The 22,766-nt window shown below is 41.0% G+C and overlaps 2 protein-coding genes across 2 annotated transcripts; both read left to right on the forward strand.

Moving 5' to 3' along the window:
* Positions 1-484: 484 nt before the first annotated feature.
* cxcr1 (chemokine (C-X-C motif) receptor 1) lies at positions 485-4,916 on the forward strand. Its single transcript, XM_079821141.1, has 2 exons — positions 485-783; positions 1,450-4,916. The coding sequence occupies exons 1-2, from the start codon at positions 774-776 to the stop codon at positions 2,535-2,537; spliced, it is 1,098 nt and encodes a 365-aa protein (XP_079677267.1). The 5' UTR covers positions 485-773; the 3' UTR covers positions 2,538-4,916.
* An 11,887-nt stretch (positions 4,917-16,803) lies between these two features.
* On the forward strand, positions 16,804-20,899 carry cxcr2 (chemokine (C-X-C motif) receptor 2). Its single transcript, XM_079821207.1, has 2 exons — positions 16,804-16,904; positions 17,719-20,899. The coding sequence occupies exon 2, from the start codon at positions 17,747-17,749 to the stop codon at positions 18,770-18,772; it is 1,026 nt and encodes a 341-aa protein (XP_079677333.1). The 5' UTR covers positions 16,804-16,904; positions 17,719-17,746; the 3' UTR covers positions 18,773-20,899.
* The last annotated feature ends 1,867 nt before the right edge of the window (positions 20,900-22,766 follow it).

The following is a 22,766-nucleotide window of genomic DNA, read 5'->3' on the forward strand; positions in this document are numbered from 1 at the left end:
ATTTAAAATTCAAAAATGTTATACTTTAGTATAGTTAGTATAGTTTTTTTGTCACGCAATATGTAACAAAGTGTGAAATTATTTATTAGTTTGTATGTTTGTTTTCTTAGATTAACTCTTAATTAATTTATGTTCATGTTATTACTGTTACTGTTATTTAAATGTAACAATTTTAATGTAGAAAGATTTATATGTAGAAAGAAACCTATTAATATTCATAACCAAAATAATCTTTTGAAACTGGGTTTCAGAATTCTTATATTAAATGGCCTCATGACTTTGTATCATAAATATTTTAGGATGATTTTAGTCCACATGATCCTTAGTTTCACTTTTGGTGTTTTGATCATGTTTATGTCTTAGACTGCACACGAGTGAGGATCTTGTGACCATTCAAATGTTTCAAATTCCCCCAGCAAACATCTCTGATCTTCTGCTTTCTTGCCCCGCATAAAAGCAACATCACCTAACATCCTCGTCTTCTGCATCCCAGTCAGATATTGGAGACATAAATGTTAGATCTGCTCGTCTCCTGTGAAAGGGGAAAGGACTATTCCAGATATGTCATGAGTATTGGGAATACGTTAAGAAGAATTGAAGCATCTCGGTTGGAGATGGTGAACTTTAGGTAACTTTTAGGACTTAGGTAACAGGATATATCAACATACCTTCAAAGAGTATAAAAGGAACCTTCGGCACACAAGTCGAACATTTTATCCTGTGGATTCTCACATTCAGCACTTGACCAAAAAAAAAAAAAGAAAAAAGAAATTATGATGACTGGTAAGTCCAATATCTTAATTGAATCATTAATTTAGAAGTCAATTATAAATCTGTTTATAAGAAGCTTTTAAGTAGTTGACACTTATTAAAGAACAAGATTTTAAGTTAAAATTTTGATTTTCCTTCAAAACGTTTAATCATCTTTTGCCATCATTTATTCATTTTAAATAGTCCTGCAGTTTGAAAAATAAATGTTAATAGTACAAATATTTCAATGTAGACCTTCAATTAATATGAGCTAATAAATACATCATGCAATGGGCGTAAAAAGCTCAATTTAAAATAGTAATAGTAACAGTAAAATAATTTGAGATAGCATGTCACATTGTGGGAAAACTTTTTAAATGCCAATTCCCAATTTGTTAGATTCCCCCCAACAATCTAAAATATTAATTAATTTGTTTGTTTGTTTGTTTATTTGTTTGGTTTGTTTATTCTTGTTTCTTTCTTTTTTTTTACTTTTATTGTGAATTTCATTAATAAAAACTGGTGAAGAAAAAAATATGAATGTATGAAAAACTGTTCGCTTTTTTGATCATTTGATGATTTGTATTTGCTACAATTGTACAGTACACTTCTCAACCCTAAACAGAGTTAAGCTACTAAACTATATTTCTTGTGAAATTATTAATAATATTTTGCTTTGCTATTTGTTCTTCCCTACAGATCCAAACACCTCTGATCACTCGAAGATTAATGACTTCAGTGAATTCTATGAAGAGTTAAACTATACAGAATACCTAAACGAAACTGAATTTTTTTTGGATGAGAAAACGCTGATGTGCTTCTCCGGCTCTATGGCGGATGCCATCAACATTTCATTCTGTGTCTTCTACATGCTCATCTTTCTGATGGCTATTCCTGGGAATCTGATTGTAGGCTGGGTCATCGGCTCTAATAGACGCTCACTTTCTGCTTCGGATGTTTACCTATTCAACCTGATGCTGGCCGACACGTTACTGGCTCTTATTCTGCCTTTTTCAGCAGTTTCCGTGATCCATGGTTGGGTGTTTGGTGATGTTTTATGCAAGTTGGTTTACCTGGTGAAGGAAGTGAATTTCTACACCAGCATCCTGTTTTTGGTGTGCATCAGCGTGGACCGCTACTTGGTCATCGTGCGGGCTATGGAGTCCAGGAAGACTCAGAGGAGACTGTGCAGCGGGGTCGCCTGCGGATCGGTGTGGGTTTTGGGCATTTTGCTATCCTTGCCATCATTCTACAACAAGGCATTTTACGACGAACATTCCCAGAAGATTATTTGCGCAGAACGCTTCGAGACGGACCACGCTGACGAGTGGCGACTGGCCACACGTATCATGAGGCATCTACTGGGTTTCCTTCTCCCTCTGATGGTCATGTTGATCTGCTACAGCGTGACAGTGGTGCGGCTCTTCCGCACACGCGGTTTCCAGAAGCACAAGGCCATGAAGGTGATCGTAGCCGTGGTTGTGGTTTTTCTCCTGTGCTGGACCCCCTTCCATGTCACCACGATTGTTGACACCCTCCTGAGGGCCAAAGTGGTTCAATTCAGCTGTTTCACACGGACATCGGTGGACATCGCCATGTTTGCTACTCAAAACCTTGGCCTTCTGCATTGCTGCATGAACCCAGTGCTGTACGCCTTTGTGGGAGAGAAGTTCAGAAGAAGGCTTCTGCAGTTGCTCTATAGAAATGGTGTTCTGGACCGGACGTCCCTCTCCAGATCTAGCAGGTCGTCCTCTCTGTCCTCAGAAATCACTTCCAGCTTCCTGTGAGCTACTGCCAGGGAATGGACCAATATATGTGATTTGCAAGACACTTAGTGCACCTTTCTTTGTTTGCTTGAAATACAACTACACTTAGTTGTAGAGCAGTGGTGTCCAATTATGTGCCTGGAGGGCCACTTTCCGGTAGAGTTTAGCTCCAGCCCTAATTCATAAAATCAAGGTCTTCAGGATTACTTGACATTTCCAAGCAGTTGTGGAGCTGGATTGGAAACCCCTGTTCTAGAGGCTAATTGCCATAATGCGTTGGCTCCCTCTATTGGTCAGAAAGAGAAAAATCCATGATTGGGTGAAAAAAAAAAAAGTGGTGACAAATTTTTGTAGGCCAACTTGGACGTTAGCATTGACAAAAACCCAATAGGATTTTTTCCATTGGGCTGCTGGATAATTACAGAAAATAAGCTCATGACCAACTTGGACGTTAGCATTGACAAAAACCTGATTCATACACTTGTTGTTCATCATGATAATCTTCACAAATGAACTCAACTTTTAATGAATTTTGAAACCTAAAGCAGAAGTGAAAAGCTTAAGTTAGTCTATACATGAAGTACGCCATGGTCACAACACCGCCACCATTCAGCTTCCCACAATTCTTTAAAGTTTTTCTTGAAAGTTCGAATTAGAATAGTTTGCGAGAGCATGATTATAAACACAATGAGGCTGTGAAAGCAGTTTACCTGTTTGGCATGATGACGTTTAAAGGGATAGTTCACCCAAAAATGAAAATTCTGTCTTTATTTACTTTCATGTTGCAACTGACTCTTTGACAACTAAACCATATGAATTGATCCATTTAGCCCAAATTTTCCAAAGAGACTTGATCTCTTGATGTGCTAGAGCAAACTTCATTGATTCTTGATGAAGCTCAAACGTGCTGCGTAACACGAGAATGAACCTCATTGGTTCTTACAGAAGCTCAAACGTGATGCGTAACACGAGAATTAACCTCATTGGTTCTTACAGAAGCTCAAACGTGATGCGTAACACGAGAATTAACCTCATTGGTTCTTGCAGAAGCTCAAATGTGCGTAAAACACGAGAATGAACCTCATTGGTTCTTGCTGATGCTCAAGCGTGTGTAAAACACGAGAATGAACCTCATTGGTTCTTACAGAAACTCAAACGTGCTGCGTAACACGAGAATGAACCTCATTGGTTCTTGCTGAAGCTCAAACGTGATGCGTAACACGAGAATGAACCTCATTGGTTCTTGCTGAAGCTCAAACATGCTGTGTAACACAAGAATGAACCTCATTGGTTCTTGCTGAAGCTCAAACGTGATGCGTAACACGAGAATGAACCTCATTGGTTCTTACAGAAACTCAAACGTGCTGCGTAACACGAGAATGAACCTCATTGGTTCTTGCAGAAGCTCAAATGTGCGTAAAACACGAGAATGAACCTCATTGGTTCTCACATGTCAAGCGAACATGCTTGAGCTTCTGTTTACCACAACTGATGTGTGTGTTAATGAATGTTTATATGTGAATAAAAACCTAAATTCAATCTGTTCATCAAATAAAGCGATCGAATCTCTTCAGAAAATTTGGACCAAATGGCTCAATTCATATGGATTAGTTTTACAATCTTTTACAATCAATTGAAGCGTCAAAGTGGCAATTGCGTAGCTGTCAATGGAGGGACAGAAAGCTCTTCATCAAAATGATCTTCATTTGGGTTCCGAAGATGAACGAAAGACTTACAGGTTTGAGACAACATGAGGGTGAGTAATTAATGACAAACTTTTTATTTTTGGGTGAGCCAAACTTTTAATGTCCCCAACAATCTCTATAGTCCATTTTAGCCACTTTTTTTTAAGACAAGTAAAAAATACCAAGTTGGCTATTACTGATTTTATGTTATAGAGTAAAACATGAAAATAGCTTGAGCTTGTGTTCATCACAGACCTTGCCAATAAACAAACACATGCTTTTGCATAGGCCATGGGTTTGGAGAGAGGTTGAAGTTAGCGAAATTGCTTAAAGCACGACACGCACGCTCAAAAGCTTTTTTATAGTCTTGTTTGGTCAAAGCAGCTGGTCTGTACAGTGGTATATAAGCAAGATGTTTTTATTTTTTTTTATGAGATTATAGTTCAAAATGCACTTGATCAAAATGCATTATACTTCTTTTCAAAATGCATTGCACTGTACTTTTTCCTCCATTAATTGTACTACATGAAGGACACAATTCTTCATTTCACTCGGGGCATTCTGGAGGGGTATTATATTATTGTACTCATGAAGTGTCTATGATGTGTTGGTTTATAAGCCTTAAATAAATGCAATGATAGCAAAACCTCTCCAGAACTTAAAATGGATGTACTGTTTGATTTGTAAGTTTATAAAATAAAATCGTTATAACCACTTTCATGTCTCTTTAATATACAGATCATGTGGCACAATAAATGTAGAAAGGGTGATCAGTACACACTCAATTAGGGGTTTATTATGAGATAATGTCTCAAAAGTGGCGGTTGAGGCTACTTCTGTGTTTTGTGCCATGTGATATGTGGCATTTTAAACATGTGACTTTATTTTTAGTTACTTTTAGATGTGGTTTTGTTAGTTGGTTAGTTGTGCACAGACAGACAGAACGGAAGCCTAGAGGCTAAGGTGGACATGTTTTAGTAAGGTTTTTATACATATTTAACAAGACATTCGTCCAAGTCAGACATATTACAATTAGCAAAGCTCTAATTGTCCACAAATTCGAAATTATTTTTTTAGGGCATTCATTAAAATAACTGCATTTCAGCATTTCAAAAACTTTAAGAGCTGAATATTCTTCAGGGCTCCCAGTCTTTTTAACCAATGAATTTACATGAATCCAATCATTCATAATTTACAAGGATTTTTTTGAAGAGTGTTTAGAGCTTGACATAACTATTAACATAAAAAATACTGATGGCTTTTTCCAATTTATTTAATTTACATGACCTTTCCAAGTCTAAATCACACTTCCACATCTATGTTCTTCAACCGTTTCTTCATAGGAAACATACAGTTGTTGAGGGGGTGAATTAAAGGGGTCATGAACTGGCTTTTTATATATATATATATATATATACAACCTACATGAACCACTGAGCCACTGCCGTCATCATAAGATGATAAAATATATATATATACTGTTGTCTGAGGTTAACTTATGATGTTCTTATGGTGGTTCAATCCCCGGTTCCACCTGGCCAAGTGTCGAGGTGTCCATGAGCAAGACGCCTAACCCCAGCTGCTCCCGACGAGCTGGATGGCGCCTTGCATGGCTGACACCGCCATCGGTGTATGAATGAGTGAATGTGAGGCAATATGTACAGTGCTTTGGATGGCCATGGGTCTGTTGAAAGCGCTATATAAATGCAGTCCATTTACCAAGTTCACATGGGGTTTTTTTAAATTCAAAAACATCATAATGAATAAGTACTAGGCTATTTTCTACCCTGGTTTTGAGTCTAGCTCTGTCACGGTTCATCAATTCATGGTCTCTCTTCTCTGTGTTTGTGAGGTTGTGTGGAGGCGTGGTTACTGATTACGGTGCTCATCACCTCCACCTGCAGCACATTATCACCAGGCTTTATGTGCAGCTCTCTCACCCACTATCACTGTCAGTTCGTTACAGGCTTCCTGGCGTTGTGTTGTGTTCGTGGCTGTCGTCCTGTTTCCCGTGTGTGTTCTCCGTTCTGGATTCCTGGATTCCGCCTGGCCCATTGCCCGCTGCATTCCCTGCTTCGCTGCCTGCACTGCATCGCCGGGGTTTTGCCTGCCTGTCTGCTGTTTGCAGTCTCTTCCATCCTGTTTTCTCTTTATCTCTTTGGACATTGAGCTTCTTTGAACTGGTGCCTACCCAATAAATGAGCATATTTCTCACTACTCTTTTGGATCCATTGTCTTTGATTCACAGCCGTAACAGAACGAACTGACCATCTTTATGGATCCAGCGAGGGTGACCGAACTCCAGGAATATCTCAACGCGAGTAATCAGTGTATGGATCGTCAGGATTACGAGTACAGCCCAGGCAGTGCAGGCGGTGGCGGAGCAGGTGTCCGAGCTCTCCACACTCATTCAACAGCTTGGAGTGCCCACTGCGCCGCCACCTACACCACCGCCGATTCCCCAGCCCTTCAGTAACATCAATCTGCACGAACCCCGGATCCCAACGCCAGAACGCTATGCGGGTGAGCCCGATCTGTGTAGATCATTTCTAACGAGATGTTCTTTGTTTTTCTCGTTGCAACCAACTTCGTTTTCTACAGAAGCTTCCAGAGTGGTGTTGGTGATCAACCTACTAACGGGGCGTGCGGCACGCTGGGGAACGGCGGTCTGGGAAAATCAAGATCCGTGTTGTTCCTCGTTCCTCTCACTCTCAGAGGAGATGAGACGGGTCTTTGACCGAGCAGCTACGGGACGCGAGGCGGCCCGTAGACTCGCCGAACTCCAGCAAGGTAATAGACCCGTCTCCGATTACATCATTGACTTCCGGACCTTGGCCGCAGAGTGTAGATGGAACGAGGAGGCGCAGTGGGACCGTTTCCTGCATGGGCTGGCTGACCGTGTTCAGCAGGAGGTGTACGCAGTGGACCTGCCTTCGGACCTTAACGGACTCATGGATCTGGCCCTTCGGGTTGACTCACGTCTCGAGTCTTTGAACCAACGCACACGACTGAGAAGGACCCCGGATTTCCACGAGTTCCTTGGTGCTAACACGGTCAGTCCCACCAACGCACCCGAGCCCATGCAGGTAGGCAGAGCTCGGCTTTCCCGGGAGGAGAGAGAGCGTCGTCGAGTGGAGGGACTGTGTCTTTACTGTGGCGCGGCGGGGCATTTCCTCAACCAGTGTCCAGTAAAAGGTCAAGCCCGGCAGTAGAGAGGAGGCTACTGTCGGGTGGAGCTGCGTTGGGGAAATCCTCGTCCGCGACCCTCCTTCCGGGAAGATTGCAGTGGGCAGACGGTTATCACGAGTGTCAAGCCCTTGTGGATTCCGGAGCGGAGGGTAACTTCATTGACTGTTCTCTGGCTCACCGACTCAAGATTCCCATCACTCCCCTTCCCAACACCATTGCTGTACACGCCCTCAATGGACAGACATTACCCACCATCACTCACACCACGGACAGGATTACACTCACTATTTCGGGCAACCACTCTGAGACCATCACGTTCCTCCTCACTGATTCCCCTCACGCACCTGTTGTCCTCGGTCATCCATGGCTTGAGAAGCACAACCCGAGGATTGACTGGGGACACAGCATGGTCACGGTCTGGAGTAATCAGTGCTATGCCTCTTGTCTTGTGTCTGCCCGTTCGTCTGTGTCTAGTTTTGTGTTTCAGGAGGAGACGATGGATTTATCAAACGTGCCAGAGGAGTATCTCAACCTGAAGGAGGTGTTCAGTAAGTCCCGGGCTGCTTCTCTTCCTCCTCATCGTCCCTATGACTGTGCCATAGATCTACTTCCAGGCAAGTCTCCGCCAAAGGGCAAGTTATATTCACTTTCTACTCCTGAGAGGGAGGCCATGGAGAAATACATTTCTGATTCTCTAGCTTCTGAGTTCATCCGCCCTTCCTCTTCTCCAGCGGGGGCGGGGTTCTTTTTCGTGGGTAAGAAGGATGGTTCTCTGCGACCTTGCATTGATTACAGAGGGCTGAACAACATCACGGTAAAGAATACTTATCCTTTTCCGTTGATGTCTTCAGCTTTTGAGAGGTTACAGGGAGCATCCATATTCACGAAATTGGATTTACGTAATGCTTATCATTTGGTCCGCATAAGGGAGGGGGATGAATGGAAGACTGCATTTAATACCCCTAGGGGCCATTTTGAATACTTAGTCATGCCTTTCGGGCTGTCTAACTCCCCAGCAGTCTTCCAAGCACTAGTTAATGACGTGCTGGGAGATATGGTTGACCAGTTCATTTATGTCTACCTGGATGACATATTGATTTTTTTCATCTTCTCTCCAGGAACATGTCCAGCACGTCAGACTAGTGTTACAGAGGTTGCTAGAGAATGGGCTTTTTGTCAAGGCGGAGAAGTGCGCGTTTCATGCACAGTCTGTTCCATTCTTAGGTTATATCATCTCATCCGAGGGAATGTGCATGGACCCTGACAAGGTTAAGGCTGTGATAGATTGGCCAATCCCAGATTCCCGTAAGGCCCTACAGAGGTTTCTGGGATTTGCCAATTTTTATCGGCGTTTCATTCGCAATTTCAGCCAGCTAGCCGCGCCTCTGACCGCGTTGACCTCCCCTGGAACTGCGTTCAGGTGGTCTGGTGCAGCCGAGGCCGCATTTACCAACCTCAAGAGCCGCTTCGTTTCGGCTCCCATTCTCGTGACACCTGATCCTTTATGTCAGTTCGTGGTGGAGGTGGACGCGTCAGAGGTGGGGGTAGGAGCAGTTCTCTCCCAGCGCTCTTCCTCGGATGACAAGATGCATCCTTGCGCGTTTTTTTCTCACCGTCTGTCGCCAGCCGAACGCAATTATGACATTGGTAACAGAGCTGTTGGCAGTAAAACTTGCATTGGAGGAATGGCGTCATTGGCTAGAGGGGTCGGGGGTACCTTTCATCGTGTGGACCGATCATAAGAATCTGGAATACATCAGATCTGCCAAAAGACTCAACTCTAGGCAGGCTCGGTGGTCTCTTTTTTTCGGACGTTTTGATTTTACTCTTTCGTACCGCCCGGGTTCCAAGAACATCAAACCCGATGCTTTATCGCGCGTTTTTGACCGCTCCGAACGCCCGTCCACTCCCGAGTGCATTTTACCTGAGAGACTCAGTATCTCCACACTCACATGGGAGGTCGAATCGAAGGTTAGATCAGCCTTAGAAGGGGTAACGGCTCCGCCCGGCGGACCACCGAGTCGATTATTTGTACCAGAGGGAGTTCGGTCTGACGTGGTACGATGGGGTCATTGTTCCAATGTAGCTTGTCACCCAGGGGTCAATAGAACCAAGTTTTTGGTAAAGCAACGATTCTGGTGGCCTAGGATGGCTCGTGACATCCGAGATTTTGTTTTGGCCTGTTCAGTCTGTGCCATGGGTAAGACTTCTAATCGCCCTCCCAATGGGCTCCTTCAACCACTGTCGATCCCTTCGAGACCCTGGTCCCACATTGCGCTAGATTTTATTACCGCCCTCCCGCCCTCCCAGGGCAAGACGGTCGTTTTGACCGTCGTGGACCGGTTCTCGAAGATGGCTCACTTTATTCCCTTACCTAAATTAGTAGCTGTGGTCGATCACGTCTTTCGTTTACATGGCCTCCCGATGGACGTGGTTTCCGACAGGGGACCTCAGGTGGTGTCCAAATTTTGGTGAGAATTTTGTAAATTAATAGGGGCGACGGTTAGCTTGTCTTCGGGTTTTCATCCCCAGACTAATGGCCAGACTGAACGGGCTAACCAAGACCTGGAGAGAGGGTTGCGATGTCTGGTTTCCAAGAATCCTTCCTCCTGGAGCCAACGCATCTCATGGATTGAGTACGCGCATAATTCGTTACCAGTGTCAGGTACGGGCCTTTCGCCATTTAAGTGTAGCTTAGGGTACCAGCCACCAACTTTTCCCAGTCTGGAATCCGAAGTCGCGGTCCCCTCCGCTCACGCCTTCGTCCAGAGGTGTCGTGACACCTGGAGCAGAGCCTGCGAGACTCTGCTTCAGGTGGGTAAACGCACCAAGGCCCAAGCCGATCGCCACCGGTCTAAGCCTCCCGTCTACGTCGTGGGTCAAAAAGTGTGGCTTTCATCTAAGAACATTCCTCTCCGCTCCGTAAGTAATAAGTTAGCTCCTAAATTCATTGGCCCGTTCACTGTCACCAAGATTCTTAGTCCGGTGGCAGTCCGCCTCAAACTACCTCCCGCGTACGGGAGGATTCACCCCGTGTTTCATGTTTCCAAATTAAAACCTGTTTTTCATGCTCGCATTAATCCGCCTGTCCCGGTTCCCCCCCCGCCGCGACTCGTAGATGGGGAACCTACTTATTCGGTAAATCGTATTCTGGACTCTAGGCGGAGGGGACGCGGATTCCAGTACTTGGTGGACTGGGAGGGTTACGGTCCGGAGGAGAGAAGTTGGATTCCTGCCAGGGACATACTGGATCACTCCCTTATCGATGATTACAATCGACAGGTAGGTCCTCCTGGGAGCTCCAGGAGGTGCTCCTAGGGGGAGGGGTACTGTCACGGTTCATCAATTCATGGTCTCTCTTCTCTGTGTTTGTGAGGTTGTGTGGAGGCGTGGTTACTGATTACGGTGCTCATCACCTCCACCTGCAGCACATTATCACCAGGCTTTATGTGCAGCTCTCTCACCCACTATCACTGTCAGTTTGTTACAGGCTTCCTGGCGTTGTGTTCGTGGCTGTCGTCCTGTTTCCCGTGTGTGTTCTCCGTTCCGGATTCCTGGATTCCGCCTGGCCCATTGCCCGCTGCATTCCCTGCTTCGCTGCCTGCACTGCATCGCCAGGGTTTTGCCTGCCTGTCTGCTGTTTGCAGTCTCTTCCATCCTGTTTTCTCTTTATCTCTTTGGACATTGAGCTTCTTTGAACTGGTGCCTACCCAATAAATGAGCATATTTCTCACTACGCTATTGGATCCATTGTCTTTGATTCACAGCCGTAACAAGCTCTTGAAACGTTCGGTTTTTATGGGCGTGCCGCATTGAAGACTTGGAAGTAAACGCCCACTGCTATGATTAGATAACAGTTTTGTATATTATAATGAGACTCGGCTTCCTTATGGTGCGTTCACACCAGACGCAAATGAAGCGAATAAATGGTGCTATTTGCGCATAGTTGGACGCTTGAACATTTTGAGTTTACTCACTTCATTCGCGCGTGAAATTCGCTTCATTCGCTTGTGACATTCACTACACAACAGACGCGAATTTGCGTCATGGCAGGGGCTTCTGCCAGCCGGCTCGTCTTGTTGCGAAATGGCTGACATTGGATTGTTTTAAAATATGGCGAATAAGCTCAATTTGCCGGCTTTAACTAGCTTGTAGTCTCAATAGGGTGAATTCAGGGTGATTGGGATACTTTTTCCAAGACCTCTCAATGGCAAAAAGTGTCCCAATCAATCACCCTGAAATCAATCTATGTATTAGCCTGACAAGCCAAACCCACATCAAGATGTTGGGTCTGGAAACTCACCATTGGCAGGGCTCAATCTGAGGGGCAGGATAAACGGTTGTCTTTCAAATTCCCTCTGCACGCCATTGGACAGTGCCATGAGCGCCACAACCAACCAGAGCAAAGAAGGTGAAGCCGAGCTAACGTTAGTTGATAGACTTTCGCCCTATCCGGTCGGCAAAACTTCGAAACACATCTTCTTTTCTTAAGAATGACTTCAGTGCCGTTCTTTGTTCTTTTCTCAAAGAAAAGCTTAACTCCAAGTCTTCCAGAGTCGCAACCAAAGCCGATTCGAAAGACCGCTGTTCGCCAGCTTCTTTGTTTACGAGTAGCACGCAGAACCTCCGCAACTCTCCCGTGACGTGCCGTCAATATGTTAAGCCCGCCCACCGACTCTACACACGCTGTGATTGGCCTGACCAGAGTTTGGTTTTTCCAGCTCTCAGGTCTACCGAGAGTTGCTAGACTACACTTGCGGCAAAATAAACGCTCAATTCGCACCGCCTCATTCGCACGAATCACACCGCAGAATGTCTATTCGCGTCTTTGCACTGACTTTTAACATGTAAATCACTTGCGCGAAACGCTTCATTCGCGCCTGCTGTGAACGCACCATTACACATGAGGAATTGTTTAAAAAAAAATGAATGTGGTGAAAAGGCAACCGAAATGATTCGCCCACAGGGCTTGCAAAATGTCTTTATCAAACAAACAAAATGATTTATCTCTCATCCACCCGCAATTAATTGGAATGTTATTTTTTACTACTTGGCTGGCCCGATCGGTTGATATAACCGCAAACCATTTCACTATTTAAGATAGTGCGAGCCCAGGCACGTGCAGAGGGGGGGGGGCTTTGGGTGCTCGAGCCCCTGCCCTTTTTCAAAATGAATCAAAAGTGCCCCTCTCAGACAAATATCAATGATAATATCGTGGTCAATAAAACTAAATAAATGTGATTATTATAACATGACAATGTATACAATAGTAACAAACGGCTCAAAAGTCGGACAATTTCTGTTGAGGCTTTGCCATAACGCGTTGCTATGGGTTGCGTGCATTTTGATTGACTGCAGATTTTCCATGGTTCGGAAACGGCTCTCGAGCCAAATATGGTCCTTTCAGAGAGCGTGTGGCCTCGCGGGAAAAAAGTAAACCAAATTTTTTTTTTCATCCATAATCAGAGCTAATGTGTTGATTTAATTACAAATCTATATATTATATATTTTAAAGTATTACACAATTCACCAATGATTAGATTAGATTAGATTAGATTCAACTTTATTGTCATTACACAAGTACAAGTACAAGGCAACGAAATGCAGTTTAGGTCTAACCAGAAGTGCGATAGCAGCAAGTGCAGGATATACAACGTTTGCATAAGTGCAATGGATATGTACTGAATATATATAAATCTATCTATAAATAGAGAGATGGTTATTACTATAAACAGAATTTACAGGTGGATATGTACTATGAATATAATATAATATACAGATGGCTATTACTATAAACAGAATTTTACAGATAGAGGTATACAATGCCCGTTTGTCATGTATATACACCAACCAATCGTGATCTAGCAAAGCAAGTTCAAATTCCATTGGGCGATGTGAAGCTGTAATTTTCTGTTCTTATTCATAAATCGGTTGAAAATTACATGGACAGACGAACTAACGTTTGTGGAACGATTTCCTGCGGTTTGTCTCATTTTATAAATTGCATCACTGACAAAATGGATTTTAACTGACAACAAACAAAACCATGCAGCAGCAAAAGTCGCATTAATGGTAAGTGTTAAATTCACTTGTATTTATGTATATTGATACACCGTTTACTATTTCATGAAACTATCAAAGTTAACAAAACCCAAGTGCCACCGGCTCCTACAGGCCTGTTATGTGAAGTGTAGGCTGGCAAAATGGTTAGGTGAAAGGACTTTATTAGCTATATTACCATTTTTTAATATTATGCAGCATTATGAAAGAACTCTCTTATGTTCATCAAGCCTGCATTGATAAAAAACAGCAATATTTTGAAATATTATTAAAATAAGGGTTTTCTATTTTAAAATAATTTAAAATATAATTTATTCCTGTGATCACAGCTGGATTTTCAGCATCATTACTCCACTCTTCAGTGACACATGATCATTCAGAAATCGTTCTAATATGAGGATTTGGTAACACTTTATTTTGATGGTCCCTTTTGAACATTATGTTGACTATAAGTAAATTTGCAACTACATGTCAACTAACTCTCATTAGATTATCAGTAGACTGTCTGCTTAATGTCTGCTAACTCTTTATTGTGATGGTCCTCCAACAGACATTCTACTGACTATAAGTAACTTTGCAAGAACATGTCAACTTATTCTAACCCTAACCCTACCAGTCTACTTATACTCTACTAACACTCTAATGAGAATTAGTAGACATGTAGGTGCAATGTTATTTATAGTCAACAGAATGTGTTAAAGGGACCATCAAAATAAAGTGAAACCAAATTTTTATATATATATATATATATGCTCATCAAGCCTGCATTTATTTAATCAAAAATACAGAAAAAACAGTAGCCTAATATTGTGAAATATTATTACATTATATTCTTTTTAACTTTTTATTAATCAAAGAATCTTAAAAAGAGTATCACAGTTTCCATCATTGACATTAAATCCTTTTTTACATTTGAGCCCCTGCCCATGAAGAACTCGCGCGGCCCTACATGTTTGAGTCTGATCACGAATCGCAGGACAATGAACCAACTCAAATGAACCAAACACAAAGCCTGTGACAGCGTGGAATTTATGTTTAGACACGTACATAATTAGTAGATATCAAACGGAACAATTCAATACTATCACATATTAAAAAAAAATGACTCACATAATTGTGTTGCATCATTCCTGTCAGATCCAGAAGCCACAGCATTGTTTTTTTAATCTCATTCTGTCTGCAAATCCAGTCTCTTGTTTACAAACTAATCCACAGTGAAATGAAGCGAACAAATACAATGTCTTACCCACGTGAGCTGGATCTGCATTAAAAATAAAGTTCAACCATGCAACCATTTGGAATCCGAAGGAAGCTTATGGCATGTTTGAAACATAATTTTGCAATAATAACCCTGCTCCAATTAGAGAATGTCACTAGAGCAATATTTTTAGTAGTGAATGGCCATAATTTCTACAGCAAACTGATATGATTGATTTATTACTGTACATACCAAAGGAATAATTCTGTTCTCTAAAAGGGTGAAACCAAAGTCCCTTAAAGGCAAGTCATTTCGCTCTGCGGCCATTCACTCATGCAAGTAGAGCTCCCATCCCTTTAAATCTGGAAACATCAAATTCACCAAAGCCTTATCATCAAGATCATGATTAAATTTCATATTTGAAATCACTAATGAATTCTGACAACAACTGTCTCATACATTTTGTTTCTAAATGCTCATATGCGCATCTGGAGTCTTAAGCATTAAAGGGAAAAAAACCTGAATAACGACTTAGTGATGACAGATTTCAAAACAATGCCTCATGAAGCTTCGAAGCATTATGAATCAGTCGAATCATGATTCGGATCGCGTGTCAAACCACCAAACTGCTGAAATCACATGACTTTGCAGATCCAAACCGCTGAATCGACTCACTGATTCATAACGCTTCGAAGCTTCATGATGCTGTGTTTTGAAATCGGTCATCACTATATAAGTCGTTATTTAGAGTTTTTTTTGCGCACAAAAACTATTCTCGTCGCTTTATAAAGTTATTGTAGAACCACTGTAGTGAGATGGACTTTGTAACGATGTCTTTAGTACCTTTTATGGGTCTTGAGAGTGTACAGTGCATTGTGCCAATGGAGGCCTTTCTGAGCCATCAGATTTCAACTAAAATATCTTCATTTGTGTTCCAAAGATGAACGGAGGGCTTACGGGTGTCGAACGACATGAGGGTAAGTAATTAATGACAGAATTTTAATTTTTGGGTGAACTAACCCTTTAAATGTCTCCCAATGGCTGCATCCGAAATCTGATACATTCCTACTATATATAGTAGGCAAATAAAAAAAAACAGTATGTAACAAAAGAAGTATGTCCGAATTCACAAAGTGTATATAGGTTAAAAGTACCTGGATGACCCACTATTTCCGGCAAGATTCTGAAGTGTGCATACGATGGACACTTTACCATCCCATGAGGCCACAGGAGAGGATTTGTGTGAATGGAGGCGAAGCGACGTAACTGATGCTGGTAAGTCATGTGATAAGGACAAAATGGCGAATGTAGTACGTCCAAATTACAGCCATACTACACACAATCATACTATATAGAATGTTTTTTTGGTTGCAGCCAGTGATAGCAATCGAGCTAACCTGAAGCGAACCTGAAGTGCAGTTTGTTCACATGCCTAAAACCACTGTACACTTATGTGGGATTTTGAACCAATGAGAATTTGCTGTGGCAGGACTACCAGGTTAGACTGGGTAAACCCAGCCTGATCTGCCGGCAATTTGATTTCGCCCTGCAGCTCAGTCTGGAAACCTGTAAATTAATTTATCCTGCTTCTGTTACACTTTTGCGGGAACCAATCACAGACTGGCTTATCCCCCTGGCGCGCTATTGGCGGGTTTAACACGATGACGGATAGAGAAGTGATGGATCGATGCCCGTTGATCACGCCTCTTGTGGTCTGATTGGTTGAAGGACTATCCAATTGCGTACAGAGTCATTTGAATTATGCTTGTTGATCACGCCTCTTGTGCAGTAGAAAATACAGAGCAGACTCCCCAGACCAATGTTCAATCTTAAATTGAACTTGGTCTGGTAATAGCCAGACAACTACCAGGTCGCAGTCACTACTTGAAGAGAACTTTGTTCACTTTTATGGCTATGGACACATGTACAAGTGTATGGTTTTTTACATCACACAAAAGCAAGCCAGAGTCAATAATATAACTTGCTGCTAATACATAAACAGTTTTTAAACTGGTTTTGTTGACTTTCTTGTGAAACCATGGTAGTACTGATAACATCACTGCTCTAATTTTTTTTTTGATTATTCACGCAGGAAGGAAAGGGACGTGGTAGTAATAATCAGTTGTTATCAACCCAGTCATTCTCAGAAAACTGTCAGAAATCAGTTAGTAAGTATCGGATAATTTCCACTGAATGATTCCTAAACCAAAGACAGGCCGACCTGATAATCTCAGCTAAATCACAGAAGATAAAACGGTAAGACAATACAATCTTGACACAAAATATTCAGTGTTTGTTCAGCTTTTAATCAGATAAAAAATTGATGGATTTGTCAGTATGACTTAATGTGAAATATTTCATTGAATTGTTGAAATATTCTTTTAGATTTATGCATTTAAGTACAAAATATAACAGTCAATTATCGTTTAGACATACCTACACACAGAGAAAAAGCTTGTCAAAATTGTACCTTTAGGAGTACAACAGCTTGTCACTAGGGCAGTACCCTTAACATTTTTATCTTTGTACCTTTTTTACTCCTAAAAGGTGCATATAAGTATATTAGTAAAAAGGTACAAATATATCCTTTTAAGGGTACTGCCCCAGTGACAAGCTGTTGTACTCCTAAAGGTACAATTTTGACACCCTTTTTTTTGTGTGTACTCGCTCCTTATTAAAAGAATGATTTGTTTCAAAGCTGCTTTAAAAGCAACAAAATAACAGTATTAATGTTGTAAATATCTTCAATTGTGAAATTTCACAATTTCAGCTGTAAAGCAGCTCTAATAACTGTCCTCAATAACTGTGTGAATGCTGCAAAGTCCATTAGTTATGAAGCAAACTCAATTCAGCTATAAAGCGGCTCTAAAATGTAAAATTATGCATTAAAACAAACAGCTTTGCATAACTGTTTAAACCATTAAAAATAAATGGTTTACATGTAATAAACAGTAAACCACACATACTGTAGAGTATATCTTTTTGATATCAGTATAACTTTTGATTGGTAGTGAATCATATTTTGTACACTTCTCAATCTGGTCCTAATAAACTTTTCGTCCCCTTGCAGTTGCAGTTGGCAGCCAAACTTCTTAAACATGCAAGTTACTACTGTAGATTACATCTACTCTATGACGACTCCCTGCTCGGAGACCGTGCAGCATATGAACAGGACGGCTTTGGTCCTCATCTACATTGTAGTCTTCTGTCTGAGCTTGCTGGGCAACACCGTGGTGATTTTCGTGGTGTTTTACATGGAGAACCGCAGAACGTCGACTGACGTTTACCTGATGCACCTGGCCATAGCCGACCTGCTTTTTTCTTTGACCCTTCCGTTTTGGGCCGTCTACCGTCACACTGACCACTGGCCGTTTGGCATTGTTATGTGCAAACTGATATCAGGCCTGCAGGAAGCCACATTTTACTGCTGCGTCTTCCTGCTGGCGTGCATTAGTGTTGATCGCTACCTGGCCATCGTGAAAGCAACCCAATTCCTTAACCAAAAACGGCATCTGGTTGGCATAGTGTGTGCGTTGGTGTGGCTGTGCGCCATTCTCTTGTCCATTCCCATTATGGTCAATCGCGATGCCTTTGTGTCCGAAGACATTGAAATGACAATGTGTCATGACAATGTGACAGTGGACAGCATGGACAACTGGAGGTTGAGCCTACTGATTCTCCACCACACTTTGGGATTCTTCCTACCGCTTGCCGTGATGATGTTCTGCTACGGTTTCACCATGTGCAAGCTCTGCAGCTCGCGCAACAGCCAAAAGCAGAAGGCCATGAGGGTCATCTTGTGCGTCGTTCTGGCTTTTATCATCTGCTGGTTGCCCAATAACATCACAGAGCTCATAGACAACCTGATGCGAGGCGAGATATTGACGGACACATGCACGCTGAGGGATCATATAGATGTGGCCTTGTATGTCACGCAGGCGATGGCTTTCACCCACTGTGCAATAAACCCCATCTTGTACGCCTTCATTGGGAAGAAATTCCGCAACCAGCTCCTGACTTCTCTCTTTAAGAAAGGCCTGCTGGGTAGAGGCGCGATGTCGAAATATCGAGTGGGATCTGTTCATAGCTCCGGGAGCACTAGGCACACGTCAGTGACACTGTAGTCAACTGAAGTTCTCTGGCGAGGGTACAAAAGCCTTTTGCTGCTTTTAAAGAAATAGTTTAGACTAAAATGCTAGTTTGGTCATTATTAGGGGCGACTATTGTATCCATTAGTGTTCCTATTATTATTATTCGGTTTCTTTTTCTTATTCTTCCGCTCTTGAGTCTATGACAGCCTATAGAACCGTATGGTAAAAATTTGTGAAATATGGCACACTGATAGAGGACCGTCTGAACTGTCACCATAGCAAATTTAGTGTCTCTAACTCAATCCCTCTAGCGCCACCAACTGTCCAAAGTTGCACTAATGTTTATGCTAATAACTTTTGAACCGTGAGGGCTAGAAGCTAAATTTTTCTGCCATTTTGAATTTTCTGCCATCTCCGATTTTCAAGAAAACCGAACCAGATCAACTTCAGACCATTCCGACAAGAATGTATGGAATTTAAGTCGATTTGTCAAACCATTTTAAAAAAACGCACATTTACGCACAAATTAGACAAAGTGCCCGCCAGAACGAACATGAGGCTATATCCTCACAGCCTTAAGCTGTGAGGATATATAAATCTATAAATCTAATTAATAAACTAAATTAACCATTTAAACTAAATTACTGATCTAATTATTGATCCAAAGCCCACACTGTCACTGTATGATAATTGAAATGAACTGATGACATCAGCGTTTTTTCCAGAATGGCTATACAGCTGAATAAAATTATGCTGCATTATTTTCCTGTTTAACACTGTAAAGCTGCTTTGAAACAATCTACATTGTTAAAAGCGCTATATAAATAAAGTTGACTTGACTTAAGCGTATTCTGACCAAACTTGGAGTGTGTTATGCCAAACATGACCTTCCTCTGGCTACCTGCAGAGTTTCTGTGCAATGCCACCTAGTGGACAGGAAATATAAAAAAATCGTTTTTTTTTTTACTTATAACTTCTGAACCCAGGCCAAAAATCCCAAAACTTGTCTTTTTATATTCAGTGCAGCATGCCGAGTCGAACAATACCCAATTTTCCTATATCGGCCATTTTGGGCATCAGCCATTTTGAATTTTGTCATAAAATGCTATATTTTACAAACAAATTGGCATATCGTTACAAAACTCGGTATGTGTCTTCGGCACCATGCCCTGAAGGTACTCAAAAAGGTTCGGAGCTGCAACACCTTGTGGTCAAAAGTTATAATGAAATCTTAAAAAATGCTAATAACTTTTGATTAAATAAGCCTATTGTAATGAAACTGGTCTTAATTGATTTCTTGGGTCATGCCGAGAATATAGAATGGTCTTAATATGTCTTTAATTGCTTATTGTTGCAGTTGGTCTGATGCTCCCAGCTGTTTTTGTTTTTTGTTTTTGTTGCTTGGCCTCGATCATTGCTAAGTTTGTAACATCATAGGTGTGTGTGAGTTAAAAAAAAAAGTGCACTTATTTTTGAGTGCACTGTTCCTTCGCTTCCATGGAAACTACATTCTGTTTTGTTTTTTAAGTATAGCAGGTTTATGTTACAATGTATAGAAAAGAGCGTGTTTGTGAATCCTTTTCTGGTGATAAGGATCATCATTTATTTTGGGGGGGGGGGGGGGTGCTTGTGGTGACTCCACACCCCATGCTTTGAACGCCGTAGTTATATCAAAATGATCTGTGAAAAACACTTTGCAGAGGTTTCAGATTCTGTCAGAACAGAGTAACTGGTGTTAGAGATTGTCTTTTGTGTATATTTTTCATCTGTAATTTTACCGGTGTTGTATAAAATACCATTCAAAATTTTGGGTCAATAAGATTTTTTATGTTTTTGACAGAAGTCTCATATATGCTTGCCAAATATGCATTTGTTTGATCAAAAATACAGTAAAACAGTACACTATAAATACTAAAAGTTCAAAAGAATGCCATTTATTTAAAATAAAAATATTTTGTAACATTTTATAAATGGCTTAACTGTCATTTTTGATCAATTTAATGTGTCCATGCTGAATAAAAGAAATAATTTCTTCTTCTTTAAAAAAAAAAAAAAATGTTAGTTGCTTGTTTCAGGGCATGTTATTTTTCTTCTTTCTCGAGTAATGTAATAAGCAAATGTTTTGAATCTGTTTCACAGCTGTTAATAAAGTTTTTTCAGAAAATAAAGAGTTCTCACACTTCTACACTAAACTCTGTTGAGAAATAGGTCTGCTCTGCGTCAAGCAATGACATTATTTCACTAATGTCTCCACTTCCCCTCGACGACAAAACAGAGAGAAGTGAAGCAACCTGTTTTCCTCCTTCACAGGTCACAACCCTAAAAGTATTACAACATAATGCACACACAAAAAAACAAACATACAAAATAAAGTTACGCTACTCACTGTATATGCTTCTAAAATACATATTAGAGTTTATTCTTTACATATTAAAAGTATATTCATCTTTTACGTGTATGGAAAAATGACACCTGTTCGTGTGATGTGGTTTGCATGAATAGAGTCTTGAGAAATGGAAACAGGAAAAGGTACTTTTGAAACACAATCCAATTCTGTACACATCTGTCTTTGTGCATAAACAAGCTCTTCTGTAATTCTTAATGCCGTATCATTATCTTGATCCTCTTTATATCTGTCATCAGTGCAATTAAGAGAAAGAAGATAATTTCTTTAAAAACCACTGCTTTGAAACATTGGTGGTTATTCCAAAATAATAATACAAATCAAATAGAACTAGAAGTAAACAAAAACTATATAACATACTGTATGACATCAAATATAATTTTTAGTTGATTAACTAAAAATAAATTTTTGACATGTAAGCAATACTTTTCAGAAAGGTACAGGATGTGGCTTCACACTTTGTTTTCCATTGTATTAAGGTGTGTGAGGGGCACAACCTAACGCAAGGTTAGTTGTACATGCCAGAACCAAAAACCCATACGTTTTTATAAGCTGTTGAGCCAAAAAACGAGCGTTTAAGGGCACAAAAGTCTATACAGGCAATTGAGACAGAGCGCCACATGTTACATTACACTGAGAACTACGCCCACTGGAGGGGAACGTATCAGCAACAGGAAATGTAATATATAAAACTGACATTTGACTTAACAGTGACAAAATGTTTACTGCACACATAGGCATACTGAGACATACTGAGTGTCAGGATCCCAAAATGTACCCATTCTTCCTGCTGATGCTTCACGTCTTATTGCCTTTATCCACTTTTGTCTCCTTAAACGCTAATTTTTTTGGGGTCGACAGCTTATAAAAACGTATTTTTATATATGTGTTTTTTTTTTAGCTTGTTTGCTGTACACTTTGTCACATAGCAGGGCGTGGCCTAAATGCGCTCTGTCTCTATTCTATACGTTTATGAATTTTATTGAGGAACCAGGAAAAAAGGTCAATGTTCAGAAATGATTCATTATTATTATTATGTTTTGAAATATGCTGTATATCTGTGTTTTGCGGTGTGTTTGTTGTCGAACTCAAAAATGTGTTTATTTTTCATTATTAAAAAATGCCATTATTTATATGAAAAAGTTCATCATTGTATTTTATTGACAAAATATTTCAGTTTGTCTTATATATATATATATATATATATTTTTTTTTATTATATCAGATAACATTCTAGCTGTCATATGGTCATGTTACAATGTACCCCCCATTTCACTTCCATTCTTTCGGGGGAAATCAAGAAAAAAATTAGCCTATTCACTGTATTAATGAAACAAAACCACATAATTGTACTAGACATGCAAAATTAATGTGGGGGGGAAAAATACTCTGAACCCCAAGTGTATTTACACAAACTGAGAAAGTCAAAAAATTTTAGGTTATGCCCGCGCTCCCCTACATATCAGTATATATCTGTATTGCACGTTTATTGCCCAGTGAGGTAGATGGTCTGAGAAAAGAAACTTCTAGTTGTAGAGCTCTGTAGCGCCGACTAGATGGCAACAGTTTAAAGAGGAAGTGGCCCGGATGTGAGGGATCCTGAGTGATTTTGCCAGCTCTGGC

This window comes from Gobio gobio, assembly GCF_949357685.1.
Source record: "Gobio gobio genome assembly, chromosome: 7".
Classification (NCBI taxonomy): Eukaryota; Metazoa; Chordata; class Actinopteri; order Cypriniformes; family Gobionidae; genus Gobio; species Gobio gobio.

Excerpts from the sequence above, each read along its gene's own strand:
- cxcr2 (XM_079821207.1), top strand. The coding sequence starts at position 17,747 with ATGCAAGTTACTACTGTAGATTACATCTACTCTATGACGACTCCCTGC.